At 36.3% G+C, this 26,805-nt stretch overlaps 4 protein-coding genes across 9 annotated transcripts in view; 3 read left to right on the top strand and 1 right to left on the bottom strand.

Moving 5' to 3' along the window:
* LOC111442766 (vacuolar protein sorting-associated protein 53 A) overlaps positions 1-7,402 on the top strand; it is a 16,328-nt gene extending 8,926 nt beyond the window's left edge. For all 4 annotated transcript variants that reach the window (XM_023080280.1, XM_023080282.1, XM_023080281.1 and 1 more), the window contains exons 10-25: positions 99-162; positions 396-581; positions 696-737; positions 944-1,048; positions 1,161-1,220; positions 1,306-1,383; positions 1,515-1,622; positions 1,721-1,786; positions 2,630-2,707; positions 2,784-2,917; positions 3,954-4,047; positions 4,211-4,288; positions 4,927-4,989; positions 5,747-5,815; positions 6,240-6,335; positions 6,816-7,402. In XM_023080280.1, coding sequence (XP_022936048.1) covers positions 99-162; positions 396-581; positions 696-737; positions 944-1,048; positions 1,161-1,220; positions 1,306-1,383; positions 1,515-1,622; positions 1,721-1,786; positions 2,630-2,707; positions 2,784-2,917; positions 3,954-4,047; positions 4,211-4,288; positions 4,927-4,989; positions 5,747-5,815; positions 6,240-6,335; positions 6,816-7,109 — 1,615 coding nt within the window. In that variant the 3' untranslated portion in view covers positions 7,110-7,402. The remainder of the gene's footprint in view (positions 1-98; positions 163-395; positions 582-695; positions 738-943; positions 1,049-1,160; positions 1,221-1,305; positions 1,384-1,514; positions 1,623-1,720; positions 1,787-2,629; positions 2,708-2,783; positions 2,918-3,953; positions 4,048-4,210; positions 4,289-4,926; positions 4,990-5,746; positions 5,816-6,239; positions 6,336-6,815) is intronic.
* Positions 7,403-8,373: 971 nt separating this feature from the next.
* LOC111443605 (DEAD-box ATP-dependent RNA helicase 53, mitochondrial-like) lies at positions 8,374-13,274 on the bottom strand. 2 transcript variants are annotated; one of them, XM_023081500.1, is made up of 9 exons: positions 12,724-13,274; positions 12,194-12,321; positions 11,655-12,066; positions 10,985-11,083; positions 10,600-10,824; positions 10,073-10,234; positions 8,932-9,263; positions 8,690-8,901; positions 8,374-8,603 (listed from the first exon to the last, which is right to left on the bottom strand). In XM_023081500.1, the coding sequence occupies exons 1-8, from the start codon at positions 13,144-13,146 to the stop codon at positions 8,799-8,801; spliced, it is 1,884 nt and encodes a 627-aa protein (XP_022937268.1). In that variant the 5' UTR covers positions 13,147-13,274; the 3' UTR covers positions 8,374-8,603; positions 8,690-8,798. The 2 variants fall into 2 exon arrangements, with proteins under 2 accessions (XP_022937268.1, XP_022937267.1); XM_023081499.1 differs by having other exon boundaries at positions 8,690-9,263.
* A 1,559-nt stretch (positions 13,275-14,833) lies between these two features.
* Positions 14,834-19,060, top strand: LOC111442765 (N-acetyl-D-glucosamine kinase-like). 2 transcript variants are annotated; one of them, XM_023080278.1, is made up of 8 exons: positions 14,834-15,009; positions 15,185-15,394; positions 15,698-15,845; positions 16,028-16,219; positions 17,273-17,401; positions 17,486-17,655; positions 17,787-17,917; positions 18,694-19,060. In XM_023080278.1, the coding sequence occupies exons 2-8, from the start codon at positions 15,187-15,189 to the stop codon at positions 18,766-18,768; spliced, it is 1,053 nt and encodes a 350-aa protein (XP_022936046.1). In that variant the 5' UTR covers positions 14,834-15,009; positions 15,185-15,186; the 3' UTR covers positions 18,769-19,060. The 2 variants fall into 2 exon arrangements, with proteins under 2 accessions (XP_022936046.1, XP_022936045.1); XM_023080277.1 differs by having other exon boundaries at positions 14,834-15,394.
* Positions 19,061-20,309: 1,249 nt separating this feature from the next.
* On the top strand, positions 20,310-26,593 carry LOC111442763 (protein NPG1-like). The gene is made up of 7 exons (XM_023080275.1): positions 20,310-20,559; positions 21,227-21,466; positions 22,685-22,937; positions 23,045-24,255; positions 24,810-24,957; positions 25,796-26,136; positions 26,238-26,593. Exons 2-6 carry the CDS (start codon positions 21,275-21,277, stop codon positions 26,113-26,115), a joined length of 2,124 nt encoding a protein of 707 aa, XP_022936043.1. The 5' UTR covers positions 20,310-20,559; positions 21,227-21,274; the 3' UTR covers positions 26,116-26,136; positions 26,238-26,593.
* Positions 26,594-26,805: the final 212 nt, after the last annotated feature.

Below are 26,805 nucleotides of genomic sequence, written 5' to 3'. Positions count from 1 at the left end.
TTTTTTTTTTTTTTTTTTTTTTTTTTTTTTATTCTTTGACCTTTCATCTTTATGTTTGGGAGTGCTGTTTTTTTGTTGAATGGTCTTAATGATTGCAGAAAACAACTTGAGGACATCCTTGATAATCTGAAAGAAAAGCCAGATGTTGCGACTTTATTGCTGGTATCTCCCTCACTCTCACACCAAAAAAAAGGGACTAATGGTTTCATGTGGGTATATTGAAGGCAATAATTTTACTTTAGATGAAAACTATGATCGTGTGTATATTGTTGTTGATCAATCGCATATACTTTTTGAGAAGCCTGCATACTGAATCCTGTCCTCTGACCTCTTGCAGTTTTAGTATGTTATTTTTTCTTTGGGTTTCTACTCATCTTTATTAAATTTTTGTTTAGGCACTACAACGAACTCTAGAATTTGAAGATGAATTGGCAGAGAAGTTTGGAGGAGGTGCTCAAGGGAAGGAGAACAGAAATGAAATTGAGGAATTTGGCAGAGAAGATAATAATAGTCAAAATGTTTCAGACATAAGAAAAAAGTATGAGAAGAAGCTGGCTGTACATCAAGGACCAGAGACTGATGTATGTAATTTAATTTTTTATATATGAGAATTCTAGATTCAGTGACTATATCCTTCCTTGTGTATTTATGTAAAACTTTTTTTTGATAAATACTATTCAAATTTTGATCGACAGGAAAAGGATGGAATCAAAGAAATGTCGGTGCCTGGAGCTGGGGTAATTTACCACTTCCCTAATTTATATGAAATTTAATAATGAAACGTTATTTTGTTACACAATGTAGTTACATACGAGAAAAAATTTCACAGTATACTGAACTTCTGTCATCTTTTAAGCATTGATGTACTTTGCGAGGAGCTGTGCGAAAATTGTTTCATATGGATAAAATAGCTCTTGAAATGTTTTCCAATATTTGTTGGCAGTTCAACTTTCGGGGAATCGTCTCTTCTTGCTTTGAACCTCACTTGACAGTTTACATAGAACTAGAAGAGAAGACATTAATGGAGAATTTGGAAAAACTTGTTCAGGTAATATCATTGTTTATTTCTGTATTTAGTGTTAGCTCTGACCATTATAGACATCTAACAGTTCTTATTTAATTATGCTGATCCTTTACAAATCAAATTTGCTTTATGACAGGAAGAAACATGGGACATTGATGAAGGAAGTCAGAGCAATGTTCTATCAAGTAGCATGCAGGTAAATTTCCTGCTGGGAATTCTTGTCCTTGTACTCACTCTTTGCATATTCTAATATCTTTATTGTTGGCTATTCTTTTTTGCAGTTGTTTCTAATAATCAAAAGGAGCTTGAAGAGGTGCAGTGCCTTGACTAAGAACCAAACATTACTCAATTTGTTCAAGGTGCATTCTATACCCACATCAACAATTGTATTGGGACTGTATAAACAATCCGGTCCGATCCAAAATATGAACAATGGATGACACGAATGGTTTGTGTAGAATAATCTTTATTGTACTTTTCTCATCACCAGGTATTCCAGAGAGTCCTAAAAGCTTATGCTACCAAGCTTCTTGCAAGACTTCCAAAGGGTGGCTCGGGATTTGTTGCAGCAGCTACTGGCATGGATGGACAGATAAAGGTGCTTAAGAGCAGTATAGAGTTCCTTTTTCCTTCGATGAGAATTATTATTATTATTATTTTATCATATTCTAAATGCGTTGTGAAAGTTGTGGACAGACTTCTGACAAGGATGAAAAAGTTATCTGTTACATAGTCAATTCAGCTGAATATTGCCACAAGACAGTAAGTTGCCTTTTAAGATAATTTCATTTTACCTTCTTATTGGTTGTCGATTATTCTTTTTAGTATTTACCTGACTGGTGGACTCTAAATGTAACATTTTTTCTTTCTTTTTTCAAAAAAAAGATATAAAGAAAGCAACTTATCAATAATCAAAACACGGTACAGTATAAGTTAAGAAAATGGTATTGCATCCTCCAAACTGGAAGAACAATTGTTAACCGAGAATCCATCCTAATTAGTGTACAAACAAGCAAAGGAAATATCTTTAAAGAACGTTTATTAAGACATTTGAAACTTCATGGCTGTAAACCAACAATTAACTAACAAAACAGACATACTAACTAGTTGATGTATGCAAAACTAACAGTCACAAAATGACCAAATTCATAGGGCCAGTCAGTTTCTTCTCGATTAACTATTGTTGTATTTTTTTGTTTATTAGCTTAATAATTCCAGGTTTCTGAGTGATCAGCATTTGTCATGCTTTTTGTTTATGAAAGAAAGAACGAACTAACATTTTTGTATTTGTCAAACCCTTTGTCCAACTTTGGTAGCATTTACTGGAAAATGAAATCATACCTTTCCTTCATTGGCTGGACACAGTTTTTTTTCTAGTGGTGATGATCATCGTCGTACTTCATGAATGACATCTTAATCAATATGTTTATTTTGCTTGGAAAATAGATATTTTTCTATTTTTATTTTCTCGGGGGATATGTTGCTTGAATAGTTAACCCATTCGAATGAAAAAATATATATACGTTTGAGAATTCGTTCTAAATTTCGTTCCTTTCAGTGTCCTCAAGTTATTTATTAATTATGTTTTTGTGGCGGGGGGTTCAGTCTGGTGAATTGGCTGAAAGTGTGCAAAAGATAATTGATACTCAACTAGTGGATGGCGTAGATATGTCAGAGGTGCAGGTATGGTATTCTTTACTTAACTTCAATGAACGATAACTTTTTCCGATTAAATTCCATAACATGTACTGTTGTGCAGGATGAATTCTCAGCAGTAATAACGAAAGCGTTGGTCACCTTGGTTCATGGTCTGGAAACTAAATTTGATTCAGAAATGGCAGCAATGACTCGCGTTCCATGGGGTACTCTTGAAAGTGTGGGTGACCAATCAGAGTATGTCCTCTTTCCCCCTTCTTTTTCACTCAATTCAGGATCGCGAAGCTTCTCTTAAGAGAAACTGTAGAAAATAATTGAAGATAAAGAATACATTGAGAAGGGAAGTTGTTCCTGAATAACTCTCTTCCCTGTCTTTGAGGACCTTCTCAAGTATACTTATTACTATTATTTATTATTTTGGATGGAAAACAATTTCATTGATTAATTAGGCGGACCTGAAAAACTCTCTTCCTGGTCAGTGAGGACGAAGGATTTTTTTTAATACATGTAGTCAAACTAATGAGCCGTCTATGGTCTATAAAATTAAATATCTTAAAGGAATGGGATATTTTTTTTAATGGAAGTAATATATATCTAATGAGAAACAATGCTTTCATTGAGATACGTGAAAGATTACAAAACTGGCATATCATAAGATCGCCCAAACAAGAAGCCACACTACCAAACTATAAAAAAAAATGGCTCTAATCCAAAAGAATAAGAACCAGCTAATAATGACAGAACTCTTTGGTAACCAAGGCCTAAATATTCTCGGCTGAATATTCTCCAAGAAGCATCTCGTTAAAAGCTTTCCTAAAGATGAACGTGAAAGCATTTTACGCTTTCTCAAGACATTCCCCCTTTTCAATTATGACAAATGGGAAAAAGAAATTTAGCCATATTTGCAATATAAAATCTTGCGTCATTTAGACCACACCCCATTCCACATTGTTGTGTTTAAACTTTCTTTTATTTCTAAAATATATGTGTATCTTTTTAAATAAGCCCATGTCATTTTGAATTTTTCCTGAGTGCCTGTGGCCACATCCATATTTCTAGTCATTTCATATTTCTGGAAGGATGGCCTATCCTGTTCTCCCTTTGTAATATTTTTTGGTGATCAGTCCACTTGTTCTTATCCAAAAAACTCAAGTTTCCTGTAAGGTCTTAAGTTAGGCACTGGAGCTGTCACCGATGAAGAAAAAGACTTTCAAGTTTATTGGTAGTCGAAACGTTTATTGTTAGTCTTATTTGCACCCCCTCCCTATTTCAGGTATGTAAATGGCATCAATATGATTCTCACAACCAGCATTCCCGTTCTTGGTAGACTTCTCTCACCTCTGTACTTCCAGTTCTTCTTGGACAAGGTGATCATTGAGAGGATGGTTCCTTTTATTTTATCGTTTTGCACTCATGTTATAAACCTTAGTATTTAGTATTCAGCATCATCCTATTTAATTACATTTATATCTTGGTAGATGCTTATTTGGTTATTGCTTATATGCCAATACCTTCGCTCATTTCTTTCAGCTTGCGTCATCTCTTGGCCCACGCTTCTATGCCAACATCTTCAAGTGCAAGCAAATATCAGAAACTGGAGCTCAACAAGTAATACAAACTTAATCCTTTGTGTACTGTTTTTCTCCTATGGGAAGAAGTTTTTATAGTCAACCTAAGTTTTAGAATGCCCATCACAATCAAAGCGTGCCTGCACCTCGTGAATAACTTCTTTGTGCACATTTATTCTTTTTCTCATACACTACTTAAGAATAACCAAGGAAACTTAAAACTTCTGTATCAATGCTTGTAAAAATAATTGATATGACTTATGTGTCTAGGTGACCACATACTTAGGATTTCATATCTTATGAATTTCCTCAAGTCTTGATTGTAAGATTAGTCGGGTCCCACAAAAATTGTTGAGATGTGTGCTAGTAATCCTTGACACTTACGGATATAAAAATAAATAAATTAAAATTCTACTCTTGTAATCACTTAGTTTAAAGTAAATGAAATATCACTATTGCAGAAAGATCTTTAGTAATGCGTGATGTTATGTGCATTAGAAAAGTAGAAACAACTCGGCACAGGCCATTGATGATTAAAGATGCCGAAGTAAATGAGACAGACTATTCGCTTGGATTCACAAATTCATTATTTAGTGATTCATATAAGAATTATATGCTGATAGAGGGATTTGGGTTGATTTTGATATATCAGAAGTAACATTTCAAATGCTTGTACAGATGCTTTTGGACACTCAAGCTGTGAAAACAATTCTTCTCGACATTCCTTCCCTTGGTCGACAGGTACGTTCAGAATTACAGAAACTAATCTAGCACTATTCTCAAGTCATCTTTTAATGCTTACATCGATTCCCATTCTGGATTGTTCTTTTTATTAAAAACAAAAGAAATTTTGGCGGGTGTGGACTTTCTTAAGAAACTTCAATTAGGAACCACATCCAACAAAACAGAATTTTCAGTTAATAACTACAACCAACAAAACAGAAACCTCGGTCCCATTTGAAACCATGAATTATACAAGATCACAGATGAAATCAAAAGAATTTGACTTGTATCTGAAAACATTTTTAGGTTTTCTTTCCTTCCATCTTACGAGGCATTTGACCTTAATACTTAGCTCTTGCCTTGCATTAAACCACGAACCTATTCCAGGTTTCTTTCCTTATTTTCATGGTTTTATATTATCTTGGGCATGCAATATCACAACTCGCTTGCTAGTTTCTCCAATTTCCAAGGTTTTGCACTTTTAAAAACATGCGCTTAAAGTAGCAGGCACTTACAGTATAGCTGTTGGAATGAATTTAATGATTCATATATGCCATTGGTTCTTAAGAAACTTCTCCTGAAGTACACATTTTATGCCATTGGTTCGATTTTGTTGGAATGACTTCTGAACCATGATTAGTATAGCTGCACTTACAAGTCTAACGAGTATTCTTTTTCTATTGTTAAATGCATGTTTTACAAACTGACTTCTTTCTCCTAAAGGTTCAATGAATTTACTTACTGACCAGTTCATTTTTTGGTATTTATCTCTCAGACTTCAGGTGCCGCTAGCTATTCAAAATTTGTAAGCCGTGAGATGAGCAAAGCTGAAGCTCTTTTGAAGGTTTGTAATCAATGCCCCAACGTCTTAGCTTTTTTTCTTTTTTTTTTTTTTTTTTTTTTTTTCCATTCTAAAGTAAACTTTTTCCAAAGTTAAAGGCCAGGAGGATTTTAAAAAGGCTATGCAATTAGAATCAGCTAAAAAAACAGGGGGAAACTTTAGTAATGGAAGCCGACTGGGGGATCATCAAGAGACAAACTCTTCACAGTCTTGACCTTTATCCTTAAAATTCTCCTACTTTCATTCGTCTAAATTTCTCAAAGAACTGCTTTATTGGAGCCGTTATAATAATAATCATGGTATTTTCTATGACAGCAAGCCAGTTGATACAAAGAATTCTCTAATTGTCATTGGCACAAGGAAAGGTCTCAAGTCAAACTAAAGTTTCCCCCAAGTACCCTGACAGTTGTCTTTATTTGTTGCACAGGTTATACTTTCTCCCATCGATTCTGTGGCAGATACATATCGTGCACTATTGCCAGAAGGAACACCGATGGAGTTTCAGCGAATTTTGGAACTTAAGGTTACAATTTTGCTTCTTCTCGTTTATTTCTATCGCGTAAAGTTTTACCTAAAATGTGTACGGTTCACGACTTAAATAATGCACATTGTCCTTGACCATGACCAACAACAAATAAAACAATCCTGTTACCACCATTCAAGTCTTGAATTATTCTTGGGAGATAGGAATATCTATTATTTGAAGAAATTGGCCATGGTACAACATGTAGTAATGCACGTTCACGATACAGCATGCACGACTTATTCCACACACATATTCTTCTCAAAGAAATTGATCATGCATTGGCCTTGATAACGTGCATTATAGCGGCCATGGTCTTGGTTCAGACTACCGCATAATAATTATTAATCCACGACCCACTTCATGCTTTGGGCATGTATTTATTGCACCAGCAACATGGCTTATTAACTAATTATATGGCAAAGGCTGATGAAACAAAACTGTGCTTTGAGTTGCATTGATCATGTTATACACATGCAGGGATTTAAGAAAGCCGATCAGCAAAGCATACTGGACGATTTCAACAAACACGGGCCAGGGATCACGCAGCCTTCGGTGTCACCATCAGTTCCACCCATTGCCTCCGCCGCCCCTCCAGCTCCTACAATTACCAGTCCTACAGTCGGGGTTATGGCATCCAGGGAGGATGTCCTGACTAGAGCAGCTGCACTAGGACGCGGAGCTGCCACCACTGGATTCAAAAGGTTCCTGGCTCTTACTGAAGCTGCAAAAGACAGGAAAGATGGACCTTTCAGAAAACTTTTCAACCCTTGAAAGGTAATAAGGAGTATCAATAATAATGTGGTGCTCCTCCTCATTGAACTGTTCTGATGCTACATTTAGTATTATTTCTGGTCCCTCTCTATTAGTAGTACATAGTTGAAATTTCGCCCCTGTTTATTACTACGACTACTACTACTACAGTCCCCACTCAATTTTGAAGGTTGTGGGTTTCTTTTTCAATTCTTTTAGTGCAAATTCTGCTGGTGAGATGGAAAAATGTGTCGGAATTAATATGATGTTTTGAGAATGCAGAAATTCAACCTTAGGTTCTTTCTGAATTTCAACTGCTGCGTCCCCACAAAATTTCATGACTTATCTATTATTACAACTCTGTCAATGATTTTTTATTTTTTATTTTTTCTCTCTTGGATTTAATATTTTCAAACCTCCCTAAGAGGCCAAGTTTAGTTGTCGAACTCTTAGATTTTGTTTACACTTTTTTTTTACTTTAAAAAATGTGTAATAAATCTCTCGACTTTCATTTTTGTATCTAATTAATTAGATAAATAAAAAATAAAAAAAACTATTAGATATTGTTAAAATTTCAGAATTTATTAGACCTAAACTAAAAAATTAGATATCTATTACATATATTTTAAAATTAAATATTTATTAGATATAGAACTAAATTTTTAAAAACATAAAATTACTTTGTAATATAACCTTTATGTCAATATAGTTTTACATGCTTTATATATCATATTTACATTTATTCAAAAAAAAAATTGAATATAAAACATTAGAGTTAATCATCTAAAATATATGAACTGAAGATGAAATTTGAAAAACTTATTAAAAAGAATTAATTAGAATTAGATTTATTTTTTCTTTTTGCAATTATTTTTCGAAATGAATTTATTAAATGTTAAAAAAACCATAACAATATGAGTTGACCTAATCAAAATACACTAGCTATCTTGGCAGACAAGTTCAAAGAAGGATATATATATATATATATAGACACATACATATATACATGTATACTGTATATATGTATATATGTGCGTATATATGTATATATATTCTCCTCGAGCGTAGACGTTGATGATTAAAAGGATTCAGCGCTCAGAAATTTGGCCATTTCATCAAAGGTTCATGATCTTGCTGCTCTTGGTCTCGTCATAAATTCTTTGAAGAAAGCAGTTGGTTGGTTATGGACCTTACTATCCCAATACTCAAATAATGACATAATGAGAATCGTATCGTGGGTGCCTTGGTGAAGCCAAAATTCAGAAAGGATATTTGTGCATCAAACTAATACGGCAAAATAAGGGTATTAATATGTCAAAAAGGATTTATGCACCAGACCATATTACAAGATGATGATCCCTAATATTGAGCCTAATTTCCCTTCAAAGTGGTTATAACATTCGTATCAACTGCAAAAAATATATGAAATGTGCCATTTTTTGCGCATGTTCATGAACCTACCTCGAAAATTCGTCACCTCTCCAACGCAATTATAATTCCCCATGATGCTGCTTCCTGCACAAAAGCAATTCATGTGCTTTTGAAATCAGCCAACCTCCAAAAAGAAAATCTAAACTGAACTTTTGAAGTAGAACCTTTACCTTAACGTGGTCGTCGAACATGGTTGTCGCCCTCTTGTGGTTGAAGAACTGGAAGCCAGCAGTTACGAATTTCGAATTGCTGATAAAGAACATGCCTCACCAACCTAGTTTAAAATTTCCTTCTCCTACTGCTCTGATTTGCTTCCATATCGTCACCAAATAAGCCAGAGTTTCTAGACTTCCTTCCCGAACTACGACCTGAATCAAAATCCCCAAAACCACCTGATCGAGTTAAACTATCGAAGTCTCCAAACCCACCAGAACGTCGAGACCCAGAACTACGAAAATCTCCTGCATTGTTCGACTTACGAGCACCGAATGAACTGAAACCACCAGAGGTATGTCCACCGTTTCTACCCTTTGGCCCAAAAGAATCCCTGCCACTTGAACGGCCAAAACTGGAATTTTCATAATCTCCTGAACGCCTGAAACTTGGACCTCTCTGACCGCCAGTTCGACCTGAATCATTTGTTCGAGGATCCTTAAATCCTCCAAAAGAGCTAAATCGACCACCAACACCTCTTTCACTGAACATATCCACATGAGCACCATCCTCAACAGTAATCCTTGGAAGCTGATAATAAATTAAAAAAACAGAGTGATTAGAGTCAACTTTACATCATGTAGTAAGATACTCCAACATGGATCAACATTTATTCCTAAATTCCTGAGATGGGAAGCTACTAGAGAAGTCAATTATCTAATTATATATCACCCATATGGTGATTGGTATGCTTGGATTTACTCAACTACGCAGATTATAGGGCAGATGCCTCTATATCTTCAGAGGACATTTGAAAAGAAAAAACATCTGCATTCCCACCACATTCCTATGCATGAGTTGATGATTTAAAGTCTTCAGCAAACCCAAATGTGAAAGGAAATCCACCCTTTAGTAAAGAATCGATATGGTTGTCACCGGGAGCTGTTTGCTTATCATGTGTGATTTATTTTAGTACAAAAATAAAAGTACGGGGATTTGAACCTCCAACCTTAAGGGAAGGAGTACATGTCAAATATGGTTGAGATATGCTCATGTTGGCTTATAATGTCAGATTAGAAACAAATATGTGATAGGCATTCTTTCATATATGAGATAGGCGTGAAATATGAATCCTCCACTTCTAAAAAATGAATGTACCAGGCCACCGCCCCCACATGTTGAAATAAAAGAAATGTCGGTATCTATTTGGAGGCTGTTACGGGAGCCAGAAACTTACTGCAAGCAATTAGAAATGTTTTTAAGCCTCCACCTTACTTTCAATTCAGACATTAATATTACGTTTCTCATGAGTAAAAATACAGAAACATAGATAAAGTTCTAGTTATGTACTTAAAAGAATCCCAAGTTGCAAATTTTTTACGGTAAAGCGAAATCCGAACCTCATTAAATCTGCATCCCACTTCACGCTCAATCACTCTTACAGCCCTTGACTGATTCTGTGTGTGAATAAGAATAGCACTGCCTTTCTTACCAGCACGACCTGTACGACCTGATCTATGGACAAATATCTCTGTGTTGTTTGGAAGCTCAAAATGTATTACCTACGAAAAAATCTAAGTCAGACAAAATCCTAAAAATCTTAATGATTAGCCCACATACAAACAAAATATTCTCTCTATCTTCAAACCACTTCCTCCCAGACTCCTAACAGCCCAAAGGGGAAGAGAGAGTTCCAAGAGCAAAGGAGGGAAAGAGATGATGGGGTCTGATACCATAAAAAAGCACAACAGATGATGGGGTCTGATACCATAAAAAAGCACAACAGCACATCTAGTCTATTTTCAAAATTGAAGGTAAACTATTGAGAAGAAAAAATTTAATGATTCACCATGCATCCCGATACTAACTACGTACCATAAGAAAGGATAAAACTGAGGAAGAAATATCGAGGAACATTATCACTTACAAGATCAACATTAGGTATATCAAGACCCCTTGCTGCAACATCAGTTGCAACTAGAACGTTGAAACGTCCAACTCTAAAACCCGAAAGAGTTCTTTCTCTCTGACTCTGTGAAATATCTCCATGCAAAGCTTCACATTTAAAGTTCCTTGCCATTGCATAGGCTAATCTATCAGCATCACGTTTTGTTTGAGTGAAAACAATACACTTTCCGCCTTTAGCATGTTCCTAATAAGCAAATAAAAAATTGGCAACAGCATAATGAAAGCAAGCAGTCAACAATATGAAATAACAGCCCTGGTAAAATATTGCCTTGCGGAAATCAAAGGAGATAAAAATAAAATAAAAAAATTAAGAGAACAAACAAATAGAAGTTCTGGGTCCTTACTGCTATTAGAGGTCCAATTATTGATGCTTTTCCGCGCATGTCTGCAACAATTGAGAATAAGCTAATTCCATCTGCCAATTTCTGATCAGAATCTCCAACCTGAAATATTAATGAGTTTTGTCAAAATCCCATATATCAATAAAATAGTGATGAATATGAAAAAAACGCCCCCGAAGATAAATCACAGAATTCATAATGCAACAAATAAATTCTTGTGATAGACATTCACTCATACAACAGAGAAAAAGAACATTGCTCTTTTCCTTTTTATGAAGAAAATGCTTTTTTTTTTTTTTACATCCTGAGGTCTTTCTCTAGCGTCAGAGTAAAACGAAAAATGAAATACACAACAAGTTCTAAGCTAAAAGTGGGTTCACAACACCTTTTGAGGGCAGTGTTTCTTACTAAAGTTCTTTTATAATCGCCTTCAAGAGGACACTGATCAAGTTTGTAAGCATTTTAAGAATTTTTATAACTTTGAATCATGTAACTGAAACTTCATGAGGGAATTGAATGAAGATTTCAATTAGGGAGAGCACTTTTCATTATTCAAAAAACCATGTTCAACCCACCTTAAGTTTCTGAGTCTACTAATTGAATGGTTGTGCTTTTCAGTGATATAGTTAAATTCCAAGAAGTAGAAAATATATTAAATAGCCAACATACTCACAAGATCAACGGTTAGCGGATTGGTTAGGTAATTTTGAGATAGTTTTCTGATCCACGATGGCATTGTTGCAGAGAACATCATACTCTGACGTTTCCGAGGTAACCTCTCCAAGATCTTCTCAACATCCTCTTGAAAGCCTACTTGAAGCATCTGGTCTGCTTCATCAAGAACAACAAACTTGACTTCTGATAAATTTAGAGAACCCCTATTAAGAAGATCAATCAAACGACCAGGTGTGCCAACAGCGATATCAACGCCATAGCCAAGCTGCCTCATTTGGCTTGAAATTGGTGTCCCCCCGTAAACACAGATCATGTCCAGGCTAGGAGCAGCCTCTTCAAATTCTTTTTCAACCTGCCGAGCAAGTTCCCTTGTTGGAGCTAGAACCAGGGCCAACGGGTTTCTTCCTTTTCTGCATAATTGCTAACGAATTAGGATTCTAAAATTTAAAGAATAACAATCCAAACCCTTCCCAGATGAAAAATTCCGTAGAAACTCGAGCGAGTTGAAAGAAATTTGACCAAGATGAAAAGACAAACCCCTTCTTTGCATTGAACTGAATGATTTTGTCCAAGATGGGAATTCCAAAAGCAAGAGTTTTTCCTGTTCCAGTTCTAGCACGACCAATCATGTCACGCCCTTGCATTGCTGGTTCTAGCACGGCCCTCTGAAAAGATTGAGAAAACAGCACATTTTCAAACTTCAATGGAAATGAAAATCTCGAGCTTCGAAACATAACCAAACGGATCTATTAGAAACTGAATCAAAACATGTCAAATGCATTCCGAAATACAGGTATCACGTACAGCCAGCATGTCACGAAGTAATGAACATGGCCTCTAGCTCTCATAAAACATGAAACTCGTTCATAACAAAAATATGCGTAACTTCAACGCGGTAATTCAACGTCCAAGCTGGGGTGAGATGCATGGATTAAAACAAAGTCGTTGTCCAAAGAAGTGATCGAATTCGTCGTAAACAACTCTAAAACCCACGACTCTGTCCATATTGTCTAATCTCATCCAGCAGCAGAAACTATAAAATATTAAAAACATGAGAAACATTGTACCTGAATCGGAAAGAGCTTAGTTATACCCTTCTTCTCCAAAGCAGAGACGATCTCCGGCGCGATCCCTAGCTTTCCAATCTCGAGTCCTTCATCGCCGCTTCTACTACTACTAGCCTCAACACACTCCTCCACCGCAAACTCCACCAGGGAAACCAACGACGCCCTGAAATTCAACGGCCGAGAAACCGCATGAAGTCCCCTCGATCGAAAACCAAAACCCGAAGGCCTCTCCATCACCCCAATGCAGGAGAAATTACCAAACTCAGCAGCAGGTATAACGCTGCCATTAACACCCACACGAGACGCTAAACAGTTGGCAATTGGGGATAACAAAGTGGAACTAACTCTACCTCTGGAGGCCGCTAAGGCCGTAGTTCTCCGTAGAAGAATTGCACTCATCGTCGTCTGTAAGCACAAATCCATAACAGAGCTTCTCCAAAGTGCTCTTTGAATGAAATGAGGATATCGGATAGCTGATGGTGTTGGATAGGGTTTAAGAAAATTCGCAGCGCCAAAGGGTTTTAGCCTTTAGGACATTCGGACTCGCGATTCGCGGCAACAACCGACGTGTTTAATTTTTGTTCACTTTTTTTTTTTTAATAAAATTAGAAAATAATAATAATAATAATAATAATAAAACTTCAAATTATACTCGAGTGGCGATAATAACTGTATCGATTTAAATCTTAACTTTATTAGACCTCTAAACTTTCATTTTAAAACTTACGAGTTATTTAAGTCGTGGGTTCGAATTCATAACGTGAGATCGGGATACAAAACATTATTTATACGAGTGTAGAAATCTCATGCGTTTTAAAATCCCGAGGGGAAGCTCAAATAAAACAATATCTACTATCGGTGGACTTGGGTTGTTACAAATTGTCAGAGCGAGACATTGAGCGGCGTGTTAGCAAGGATGCTGAGGCAAGAAAGGGGTGTGGATTGTGAGATCCCACGTCGATTGAAGATGAGGACGAATGAACTTTGGTTGTTACAAATAGTATGAAAGCCAGATATCGAGCAGTGTGCCATCGAGAATGTTGAACTTTGAATGAGGTGGATTATGAGATCCCACGTCGACCTGAAACGAGAACAAAATATTCTTTATAAGAGTGAAAATCTTTCCATAGTAGAGAGTTTTAAAATTGTTACATGTAAACCTTAAAGTTTGGAAATTCAAAATTTGTGTTTGAAATACTGATTAGGTTAGATGGTCACTCAAACCTATGTTTGAAGTTTAGGGTTCGGTTCTGCTCAATTTATTTATTCTTTTTTTAATTAAAAAAATAATTGTTTCCTTTTTTTTTTTCTTTAATTTTACCATTTTTTAAATTGATAAATTTTGTTGAAATTGGTTCAAACATTAAAAAAATAATTATAGTTATTGTTTCTAAAGTTTTTGTACATAATATTTATAAAAAAGAAAAAAATAAAAAACCAATAACTTGTTTATATAAAAATAAATCAATAATACGATCTTGATGTTTATTTTTCCATTATTATAAATAAAGTATGATTATGTCATCTTTTTTTTCTTTTATTAATACGACAATATTTGATATGTCATTTAACTAAATAAGTTGCATTTAATTAAATAGCACGAATGAAACAGATCATGGTTCATTCTAATTTTATGATTATTAATAAAATACTCCGTGGCCTAAATACCATTAAACTTAAAAAAAATTAAAAAAACACGCTAACATATCAAAATTTATTATTAAAATTACTTACACAATTATTTTTAAGCGTTAACTATGTTGTAAATGATATTATTATCATACTCATTTCTAAATCTCCAATATTATTTTTTTTATTAAAAAAAAAAATGAAGTGTTACGTTGAATGACACTGTAACCATCAATGTATTATAAGGACGATAGCAAACTATGAAATCATAGATTTGGTAACAAATTAGGAAAATCATAGATTTTATTTGATTTAATAGATTATATAATTTAATCTATTTATTGTTTGAAAAAAAAACTTTAATATTAAGAATTGCAAAAAGGACCAAATTAAATGCAAAATTGGTAAAATGCCAACACGAATATTACAAAACTTCCCATAAAAATGGTTTTATTATTATTATTACTACTCGAAACAAATGTCTGTCCTCTAAAAACTTTAGCAGATGGCTCATTTGCCGGCCGAATCAGAGCCGAACAAAATTTTGTCCGTGATCATCCTCGATTCTTTAGCAAACAAATTCAAGAAAAAATCAAATTAACTATGAACAGCTTCAATTCAAGTTCGAATTCTGTCTCCTCCTCATTGTCGTTTCGTGTTCGTCCTTGTCCTTTGCTCTCGCTATCTCTTACTGTAATTTATTTGTAAATTCTTTGTATATATGATCATGAACTCTCTGTGTTTTGACTGCGAGAGTCAATTTTGGTTGTGTTTTTTTAACTTTTGATCCAATTTGTCACTGTGTTGCTCTTGATCGAGGCGGCTGGAGCAGAGATGAAGAGGTGCAGAAATGGCGAACTCTGGGATTTTGAGCACGAGATTCTTGGCGGAGATGATATTATACTTGGAATCGATGGCGGCACCACTTCCACTGTTTGTGTTTGTATTGCTCTTTCCGATCCTCGAGCTATTTCTCCTTCAATGGCTTGTCCTATGCTCGCTCGTGTTGTTGGTGGCTGCTCAAACCATAATAGCGTTGGCGGTACTTCACTATCTTTGTCACTTCTCCCTGATTTAGCTATGTTTTCCGCCATTACAGCATCAAATTGGACCTTGAATTGACTTTACTTCTTTAAAGAGCCATCGCTTGTATGATCTCGTCCCAAGTGGTACAAACGAGTAAACATTTCAGACGATTGAAGGGTTGATTAGAACTCCTTATCGCGTTTTGTTAAGTATCAAATTTAGTTGTCTAGTGTCCGTGTTGATCTCTATTGTAAGCATGTCTGATTCCTTCATCATGAATTTGAATGCTAAAAATATGATAACCTTCTGCCATTTCTAGAAACTGCTGCGAGGGAAACACTGGAGCAAGTTATGGCGGAGGCACTTTCAAAGTCTTGTTCAATTCGATCTTCAGTTCGAGCTGTGTGCCTAGCTGTTTCCGGAGTCAACCATCCAACGGATCAAGAAAGAATTCTGAATTGGCTAAGGTATTCATTCTTCTATTAACTGTGAATCCGTAGAGTTTTAAATTTTATTCTTTCTTTTTGTTCGTCATTGGTTAGCCGCTTTCTATTTATACTCTTAGCATCCCCTTTAATGGGATTAGGTAATGCGTAGGAATAAAACATGAGCTCAACGAGACTTGATATCATGAACTGCAAATGAACAGGGATATCTTTCCGTGCCATGTAAACCTGTATGTTCAAAACGATGCTGTGGCGGCTCTTGCAAGTGGCACTATGGGAAAGCTCCATGGATGCGTTTTAATTGCTGGAACTGGAACAATTGCTTATGGATTCACAGAGGATGGTCGAGAAGCTCGAGCTGCTGGTGCAGGACCAATCTTAGGTGATTGGGGAAGGTGGATTTTTCATTTTGTTCACTAATCCCTTTTTTTCTCTCTCTCTCCCTCTCTCTCTCTCTCACACACACACACACTTAAAATTCTGGCGTAGGTTGGTGTAAACAAAATTGAGGTATAATTATTTAGCCTGATCTAGGAGACCCTTCTGCGCTTTCTAAATTTTCTGATGAACATTCTAAATTTTCTGATGAACATTCTAAATTTTCTGATGAACATTTGGTAGTAAGTGTACTAGCCCAGGTCTAAGCCAAGCCAACTGCCAACAGACATGTGCATTTTCTTTGAGTTTTCTCTTTTGGGCTTTTCTCTCAAGGTTTTTAAAACGCGCGGAGAGGTTTCCACACATTTATAAAGAATGTTTTGTTTCCCTCTCCAACCGAGGTGGGATCTCACAATCCACTCACTTCGGGGTCGAACGTCCTCGCTAGCACTCGTTCCCCTCTCCAATCGATGTGGGTCCCCCGATCCACCCCTTTGGAGCCTAGCGTTCTCGTGACACATTGCCTGGTGTCCACCCCCTTCAGAGTTTAGACTCCTCGCTGGCACATCGCCCGGTGTTTGACTCTGAGTCTCTGATACCATTTGTAACAGCTCAAGCCCACCACTAACAGATATTGTCCTTTTTTAGTTTTTCTCAAGGTTTACCATTTGTAACAGCTCATGCCCACCGCTAACAGATATTGTCCTCTTTGAGTTTTTCTCAAGGTTTACCATTTCTAACAGCTCACGCCCACCGCTAACAGATATTGTCCTATTTGAGTAAGAATTATTCATTTCCCTCTCCAGCTAACGTGGGATCTACATTAAGTCTAGTTTAAACATGCCCCTCCCTGTAAAAGGTAGTTTAAACATGTCCCTTCCGCTAGACTCTGGCTAAAGGTCGATGCTCTTTAACAATCTGTTTCCGGTGCTCAATTATTTTATTTTTTTATCTTTTATTCTTTTTTGTAAAACAGAGTAGTAGTGGGATGAACAGACCCAATATATGTTAATTTTTAACTCTTGATCTATCGCACCACTGTTTGGAAACTGATGTTTATGTTCTTGCAGTGGATATGGGATAGCTGCACAGGCGTTAACCGCAATAATTAGGGCTCATGATGGACGTGGTCCTCATACAATGCTCACATACAGCATTTTGAAGACACTTGATCTTTCTTCACCAGATGAACTAATAGGGTATGTATTTAAAATACTTAAGATTGCAGTTATATTAAGTCTCATGTTATCTGGTCATTATTTTACCGTCAATATTAATATTAGGTGGACATATGCGGATCCATCCTGGGCTCGAATTGCTGCTCTCGTTCCAGTTATTGTAGCATGTGCTGAGGCAGGCGATGAGGTTGCTGACAACATCCTCCTCGACTCAGTTGAAGAATTGGCTTCGAGTGTGAAGGCTGTTATTCAAAGACTTGGCCTGGCTGGTGAAGGTATGAAATCAAACAGTATTCATTATTAGCACTATGTTTATCCCTTAAGATCTCTGTCTATTATTGCTTTGAATAATTACACTTTGTTTTGCAATCTTCTTCATCTGTTTGCGTTATAATCCCTTGTGCAGATGGACAAGAGGCTTTTCCGCTTGTTATGGTTGGTGGTGTACTCGAAGCAAAAAGAAGGTGGGACATAGCAAAAAAAGTCATAAATTCCATATCCAAAGAATACCCCGGAGTTCTTCCTGTTTGGCCCAAGGTAGCCTTATTTTGCTCTCTTTACGATGCCTTATTGCAATTGTGAGATCCCCGTATCGATTGGAGAGGAGAACGAAACTTCTCCCTAGTAGACGCATTTTAAAAACCTTGAGGGGAAGCCCGAAAAGAAAAGTCCAAAGAGGACAATATCTGCTTGCGGTAGACTTAAATTGTTACAAATGGTATCAGAGCCAAACATAGGGCGGTGTGCTAACGAGGACTCTGGACCTCAAAGGGGGTGGATTGTGAGATCCCACCTCAATTAGAGAAAGGAAAGAGTGCCAGTGAGGATACTGGGTCCTGAAGGGGGGTGAATTGTGAGATTTTACATCGATTAGAGAGGGAAACGAGTACCAGCGATGACGCTGGCCCCAAAACGAACATTCTTTATAAGAATTGGGAAACCTCTCCTTAGCATCTTCTTAAAAATCTTGAGGGAAGTCCGACAATATCTGCTAGCAGTGGCCTTAAGCTGTTCTACGTGGTTTCTGTTTCATACTTGCGCTGTTACATGTGGTTTCTATTTCATACTACTTTTCCAATTTATGGTGAATTCATTTACTCATTAATGGTAGACTATTAGTAACAACAAATTTAGAGATTGAGAACAATCTTCTGGATACCCTCGTGTTCTTGAGCTCACAATTGAAGAGAAGCAACCGGTGCCTAAGTGGTTGATGGTATAGTTATCCCACATCAGTTGCTTAAAATGAGAATCAGAAAACGAAAGTGATCCCTTTGTTTCTTACGGTTCAAAGTCCTCATTGTTCTTAACAGGTGGAACCCGCACTTGGTGCAGCATTACTTGCCTGGAATTTTTTGAGTAAGGATTATCAGCAGGAAGGAATATAGAGGGTGTTCTTTCTTTAGCTTGACGAGAACGGGGCAGGGCTGATGAACATGAACTGTACAGTTTGATTGTCAGACCAAACTTAATTAGCGATGTTGGAAAGATAAGGTAGAAACTTGAAGTAGTCTTAGCTTGTGTTAGTGTACTAAGGTCTCCGTTGATTTCATAATTATTTTAGCTCTTCATGTTAAGATAGTATATTTTTTTGAGCGATCCAATCTCTTGTCTGTATGGTAAACTGGATATGGAGGGTAAATCCAATTGAATGAAAGCTTCTTTGATCCTCAGACCATTGTGATAGAGTTAAAATGGTTGGCGTAGAAAATATCTACCTGAATATCTACTCGTGGTGGGTTTGAACTCTTATAAATGGTATCAGAGTCAGACACTGAACGGTGTGCCAGCGAAAACGCTGTCCCCCAAAAAGGTGGATTGTAGGAGCCCATATTGGTCGAAGATGAGAACGAATCATTCCTTATAAGGGTGTGAAAACCTCTCCCTAGTAGACTCATTTGATATGTAACGGGACAAAGCGGATAATATCTACCAGCAGTGTGCTTGAATTGTTACAAATGACATCAAAGCTAGATATTGGATGGTGTGCTAGTGAGAACGCCCCCAAGGGGTGGATTGTGAGATCCCATGTCAGAGAGAAGAACATAACATTCCTATAAGCGCGGAAACCTCTCCATTCCTATATAAGCGCAGAAACCTCTCCCACCAAATCAGAGCTTTTGTATATTATTAAAACTCCAAAGCTCGTAATTATATCAATTTAAACTCTAATTTTTCTTAAGCAAATTAATTTCAGTGTCTAGTTAGGATTCCTTAAGTTATCAATTTATTGTTTTCGCACCAGTACACATTAACGTAACATTAGGCGAAAATACCTCAATCAAATTGGACGGTTTTCATTAATATGAATTATCTTCATATTTTCTTCCTCTAATTTTTCTATACAAAATTGTGACAACTTGATAGAATTATGTGATAAATAATTTTATTTAAAATTATGTGAAAATAAGTAAAATTACATTATGAAATTTTAAATTTTAATTCATACGATATTCGTAAATATATTTTAGTGCATAAAATATTATTTATCAGTGAATAATTTAATTTTTTATTCCAATTATTCAACTTAATAAATTTGGTCCAAATCATTAGTTTTGAGTGAGAATCCATTGGATTGGATGGTGTAGCATGAATTGAATTTAAAATTTATATTAAAAAAAAAAACCAAAATTACGTAATAACCGTAAATTTGAACTAACAGTCTGGCCCAAATTATGCAGGCCCATTAAGTGGCCCAGTTATCCAACTAACTTAACAATTGGGCCAAATTATGTCGGCCCATAAATGGTCCAGCGTTCTAATAACTATTTTGAACCCGACAGTTGGGCCTAGTTTTAAAGGCCCATTAAGAAGTTTATGTTTACGTATATGGGCTTTGGAATCGTAGAAGACGTACCACGTGTTTTCAACGTTAGATTTAAATTAAATGCTTTTTCCTTCTTAGAAGAAAAAAAGAAAAGAAGAGAAATTGTTGGACGCCAAAATTAAATTACAAAACAAAATATAGATCTCGTTTGCTCGCTCTGTTTCTCGGAGGCAAATGTTGCGAGCCTTAATTTTCTACAAGCTGTTGTAAATTGTGTAATTGATCCGCCACCGTACTCGTCGGTTTTCCGGCCAAATTTTCGATCTCGAATGCCTAGTTTTCAGCTTCTTGTTCGTCGCCAATGATCCCTTTCAAGCAAGCATCCATTGATGTTAGCTCCTCAATTTCTCCGGTAAGATTCGATAACTGTATGTGTTCGGTTGGTCTTGGAAATTCAATGTGGAATGTCAAAGCTTTGACGCGGAAATTGAGAACGAAAAAGTAGACGACAATTTTCGATCTTGCTGCTTTGATCCTTCTGTCCAATATTTTTTCCTTTATTTTCTTGGCATCCAAACGAAAGAAGGAACGTACACTTCCGTATCTATTTCTCAATAGTTTTAGATCCGAGTATTTTTATTTACGTGCCAAGAGTATGATGCTAATATGCATTTGAATGCACTGTTTCATTGCTGAGAATATACTGAAAAGGAAAAGGAACAGATGTCTCGCTATGTACTCTATTGATTGGCGTCATCAGGGAACAAGTGCTTTATTCGTATTTATGTTTGTTGTTCTAGTACATAAAGTGAAAATCTAAGATTTTTGTAGTTTTATCTCCGGATATGGATTTCCCTTTCCCAGCCAAGCGTTCGCTATATAAAAAAAAAAAAAGGTCATGAATCAATTCTGTTTCTGCGTGAGAGATGATCGATTTTTTCTTTTAGTAAAGTTTCTGAATGTCTATCTTCTCTTGTTGTGACGTTTGAGATAAGTTAAATATTTTCGCCTTTTCAAGATTGATTCCATTGCCAAGATTTATGTGGTTTTTGAGATCTGCATCACTAATTTTATGGCAGTTGGAAGAAGTAAATTCATGAAGGGAATTGAAGAAAGTAGAATTTATAATGTCAACTGTCGATGAAGATGATAGGGAGCCAGCCATGGAGTCTGGTGAATCTGATGAAGGAATAGTTGTCCGAGAATTCTGTGCAAATGGGGTATGCATAAAAACTTCAGAAGTAGAAGCAAAGCTCGATGAGGGAAATATCCAAGAGGCAGAATCTTCATTACGGGAAGGATTATCTCTCAATTTAGAGGTTTGTTTATAACACTATAAAGACATTATCGTTGAAATGAACTTGAATTCTGTCTCATGCTTCAGGCTGTTATAAACAGTGTAGTGTGCCATTGAAGACTCTTTTGAACAAGAAGGAAAAATGAAATAGGAATTGGAAATTTAAATTTTCCTTGAATTTCACCATATGTTTGAACATTTGCTGTCTTTGGGGTAGGGAAATCTTTCCTGCTTTCTTCCTTAAGTTCTGCCAATAATCGAACAAGTGTCCACATGTTTCTGCCTGCGTATAATTGTTATTTTTGATATCTCCACCCAAAACTTGTCGGAGGCTGTTTTTGCATTGTAATTAAAACCCCCAAAGATTACCTAGGATTCTATGATTGTAAAGTTCTATTCTATATATCCCTATTAGAATAAGATTAGTGAAAGTACAAAGAAGACCCACAGAAAAAACAGGCCAACTAACATGAGGACAACAAAAAAGAAGTCAAACTTTTAAAAAAAGGGCACATATGATGTGGAAGTTCTTGTGAGATATAATCTTTTGGTTCTTAGATGGTAAATGTAGGAATTGCAAATTTTATTTTAGTCGATCAATGTAAATTTTTTTAATAGGAATCTGAATAAATTTTATTTATGTCTATAACTATAGAGATGAAGTGTGTTTAAAAAGTCAAGTAACATGATGGCAGTGTTATTGTCTTCTGTGTTAGTTGCTATTTGTTGTGTTCACGATTCTATTTTCAGTTTTTCAATAGTATATGATTCACTTGAATAATTAGTTTGTAGAAACGGTGACGCCAATACCTAAGATGGCCTTTCCATTTTCCTCAAAATCGTAGGCATAAAGTTCAGAAATTGGTTTGATGAATAATCCAAAATCACAATTAGAATACTTTAATTACGTGAGAGTTCTCTTTAACCCCTTCGAATGTGGGAAGTCCACCAATGACTGGACAAAGAAGGGATTGAAGTGATCGTTGTAATGCATCCTACTTTCATCCTACCATTTTTCTGGGGGGTCATTAAAATTATTTCGATTACATGATAGTGCTCTAATTGTTAACCCCTTCAAACTTGGGGAGTCTACCAATGAATGGACAAAGAAGAGACCGAAGTGATCTCTGTAATGCATCCTACTTTCTTATTACCATTTTCTTGGGAGTCAATCTGTTCAAGATTCTGCAGCTTATAAACATAGAACTTGATGAATCTTTTGCATAAAAAATGATTGCAGGAAGCCAGAGCCCTTCTTGGGAAGTTGGAATATCAGAGAGGCAATGTTGAAGGTGCTCTACGTGTGTTTGATGGTATTGATCTCCAAGCAGCTATTCAACGATTACAGCCTTCCATTGCTGAGAAGACTCCTCCAAAAAAAGGACGTTCACGCCCTGAATCTCAACAGGCAGTTTCCCAGCATGCTGCAAGCCTGGTGCTCGAAGCCATATATTTAAAAGTGAAATCTCTACAGAAGCTAGGGAGAGTAAATGGTAACTACAGGGACTAATCTAATGTCAATGATGATATAGATCTATTATTTTTCTTACTCTCTTTAAATGTGCATCTCAAACTGTAATTTATCATATGGGACTTTCAGAGGCTGCTGATGAGTGTACGAGTGTCCTTGATGCCGTAGAAAAGATATTCCAACAAGGAATTCCTGATGCGCAAGTGGATGGTAGATTGCAAGATACTATCAGTCAGGCTGTAGAACTCCTCCCTGAGCTATGGAAGCAGGCTGGCTGTTTCCAGGAAGCAGTATCTGCCTATAGGCGTGCCCTCTTAAGCCAATGGAACCTCAATAATGAAAGCTGTGCTAGGATCCAGAAAGGATTTGCTGTGTTTTTGCTTTACAGTGGAGTAGAGGCTGGTCCTCCTAGTTTAGCTGTTCAACTTGAAGGTTCATATGTACCGAAAAATAATTTGGAAGAAGCAATTCTACTTTTAATGCTTCTTGTGAAGAAATGTTACCTTTGTAAGATAAAGTGGGATCCATCAGTGATGGAGCACCTAATATTTGCTCTATCCACATGCAGCCAGACTTCTGTTTTAGCAAAACAACTTGAAGAGGTCATGCCTGGAGTATATCACCGTGTAGATCGTTGGAAGTCTTTAGCTCTTTGTTATTGTGCAGCCGGACAGAATAAAGTTGCCTTAAATCTTCTGAGAAAGTGTCTACACAAACATGAAAAACCAGATGATGTGGCAGCCTTATTATTGGCTGCCAAGGTCTGTAGTGAGGATCCTTTTCTCTCTGCTGAAGGTGTTGGTTACGCCCAGCGAGCACTGAACAATTGTGTAGAAAACGAAGAGCATTTAAGGGGTGTGGGTCTTCGCTTGTTAGGCCTTTGTTTGGGAAAGCAAGCCAAAATGTCTTCCTCTGACTTAGAGAGGTCTCGTCTTCAGTCAGACGCATTGAAATCTCTTGAGGCAGCAAGTGGTCTGGAGAGAAATAACTTAGATTTGATGCTTGAGTTAGGAGTACAATATTCAGAATATCGGAATTTGAATGCTGCTTTGCAATATGCAAAGAAGTTCATTGATGAAACAGGTGGCTCTGTCTTAAAAGGCTGGCAGTTGCTTGCTCTTGTTTTGTCTGCCCAAAAGAGATTTTCAGAGGCTGAAGTGGTCACCGATGCTGCAATGGATGAGACCACAAAATGGGAACAAGGACCACTGCTCAGACTCAAGGCAAAGCTGAAGGTCTCTCAATCATTACATATGGATGCTATTGAAACTTATCGTTATCTTCTTGCGTTAGTTCAAGCGCAAAAGAAATCGTTTGGGCATCTCAGAATTGTCCCTCAGGTTAGAACTTGGACTCTTTATAATTTTCTTTTTATTTACTTATTTATTTATTATTATTATTAGTTCAAATACGTTTTAAAATAGAAAATTTCAGTCACTTGTTGCTGGTTTTAACTGTAAAATATGAGTTGCTATCTTATAAACTATTGGTATGTCCAAATTGTTCAACTTGGACTAAAAAAATTGTTCTACCTTGCCATTCACGTGAAAACTTGTTATTGGGCACTGTGGTTTTGGCATGGAGCTGGAGTCTCTTGGAATCTATCACGACTGCCTCACCTTAACGATGGAAAATATGACTAGTCAAATTCTACTGAGTTCACTTATAGAAGTTGTTTATATTCATAATATATATATATATATATATCATCAAAAAGAAAAGAAAAGAAAAAACTTCTAGAAGTTGTAAAATAGAATAACAGGAAATCTGCAATTGTACTTTTTTTGAACCTTTTTCTCTGATCTTTCCATTTTTCTTGGTCTAAATAGAAGGTAACATACTGAGACAATATATTTTGTACGCATATATGATCCACTTCCTTCCTTGATAATAGGTTGAAGATGACAAAGTGAATGAATTTGAAGTTTGGAATGGTCTAGCCAATTTATACTCCAGTCTTTCACATTGGAAAGATGCAGAGATATGTCTAGGAAAAGCAAAGGAGCTGAAAGAGTTCTCCCCAGAAGTACTACATACTGAAGGCAAGATCTGCATATTTTATTTTCTACATGAATAGTGCATATATTATTTTCTACTCTTCACTGTGGGTTTAGTGCACCTTACACTGCTTGCCTGCTACTGAAAGGTTATTTACGTCTTCAATTATTATATAAAAAAAATGAAAATTTATTAGGAAATGATCTCTTTCATAAATTGCCTTTCACTGCCTGTCTTTGTCCTTCAAGGTTATCCATCAATCATTCTATCTGGATCTTGATCTGGGAAACTTTTAATTACTTCAAATTCTCTGAAATAGTTGCTGGACTTGGTTCTTTTCATACTTGGTCTATCTTCATGTTGCCAACCTGGGTTCAACTTCATAGTTTAGACATAGCTGAAGACTGCTATCACTGGCAGCCGTTTATCTGACAATCGAACGGACCATATTAGTGCAAGTAGTAGGATTTTTTCATCGAGTGCGTCTGTCTCGCTGAGTTATATGATCTCCTGTTTAGTCAATCTCATGAAAACTTAACGACTCTTGGAAAAATCGGTAGTTTTTTGTTGCTCTGCAGAATTCCTTTTCTCCTCGTCTTCTTTGCCATGGCTTTGTGCATGTTCCCCCCTTTGATACTCGCCAGGATTTATATAATATGTATGTGTGTGTGTGTTTATATATGTATATATGTATGTACGTATGTATGTATGTGTGTATATACGTGAATGAATGTAAATTTCCCTCTTTTGCAAGATTTACAATGTTGTTTGATGTTAATTGGTATGTTACATGCGTCTATGCCTATGTCCTATCTTTTTGCATGCTTTGGCATAAATGACTTCTTTGCTGCTGAATGTTCATCACATCTGCTGTTCCATCAGGTCTAATGTGTGAAGGAAGCGAGAAAATACAAGAAGCTCTAGCTGCTTATATTAATGCTATCCTACTCGAACCGACTTACGTTCCTTGCAAGGTTTTGATTGGTGCTCTTTGGTCGAAAGCGGGCCCGGACGCATTGCCTATAGCAAGAAGCTTACTTTCAGATGCATTGAGATTAGATCCAACCAACCGTAAGGCTTGGTTTTACTTGGGGGTCATTCATAGGGACGAAGGACGAATGGCTGATGCTGTAGACTGCTTTCAGGCAGCCGCCATGCTTGAAGAATCAGACCCCATTGAAAGCTTCAGCAGTGTTCTCTAATCAGTCATTAATTTATTGAAGGTCCTCTGTTTTCATAAATTTTCCTTTTGAGGATAAACTCATTTTAGATTAATCAAGTTCTATTACTTACTTTTCCACCATATCGTTCTTCGTCGATACAGGACGATCACTTCAAACTGGCTCTGCTATGGGATTTAGCATGCATTTTCTTCGGGACCGAAAAGAAGGCGCCTGGCGAAAATGTGGAAGAACTACCCTGTAAGTTGTAACCGAACAAACTTAATCTATAAGTTTAATAAGATAAAAAGAAATCTGTGTCAAAACTATATAAATTTGAAGTTAGAAAGGATGAATTTGTAGAGTGATGAGTTGGTGGATATTTTTCATTGATTGTTTGTTTTTTTTTACCATTCTTGCTCAACAATGTATATTTATTCTTGTAACTGAGCAATATTAGTTAGAGGAATTATACCTTTTTTAATGTTTATTTGTTGTGATGTACCAAATTTTTTTCTAATCCAACCCCTCCAAAACTCTCAGGATTACTCAATATTTCTCTTTAACCTTTCAACCATTTGTGGAATTTGTCATCTACTTTTGTATCCCTTGGAATTTTTTTTAGCTCTCTTTTTTCAATTTTTATTTTTGTTTCTGATTTAAATATATACCGGTTATTAATTTGTAACATGCCAGTCGAGTATATTGTGACAAAATGCACTTTTAGTCTTC

Source organism: Cucurbita moschata, unplaced genomic scaffold, assembly GCF_002738365.1.
Source record: "Cucurbita moschata cultivar Rifu unplaced genomic scaffold, Cmos_1.0 Cmo_Scf00005, whole genome shotgun sequence".
NCBI classification, from domain to species: Eukaryota; Viridiplantae; Streptophyta; class Magnoliopsida; order Cucurbitales; family Cucurbitaceae; genus Cucurbita; species Cucurbita moschata.
The sequence above is the reverse complement of the archived record's forward strand: the minus strand, read 5'-3'. Positions and strand labels throughout refer to the sequence as shown.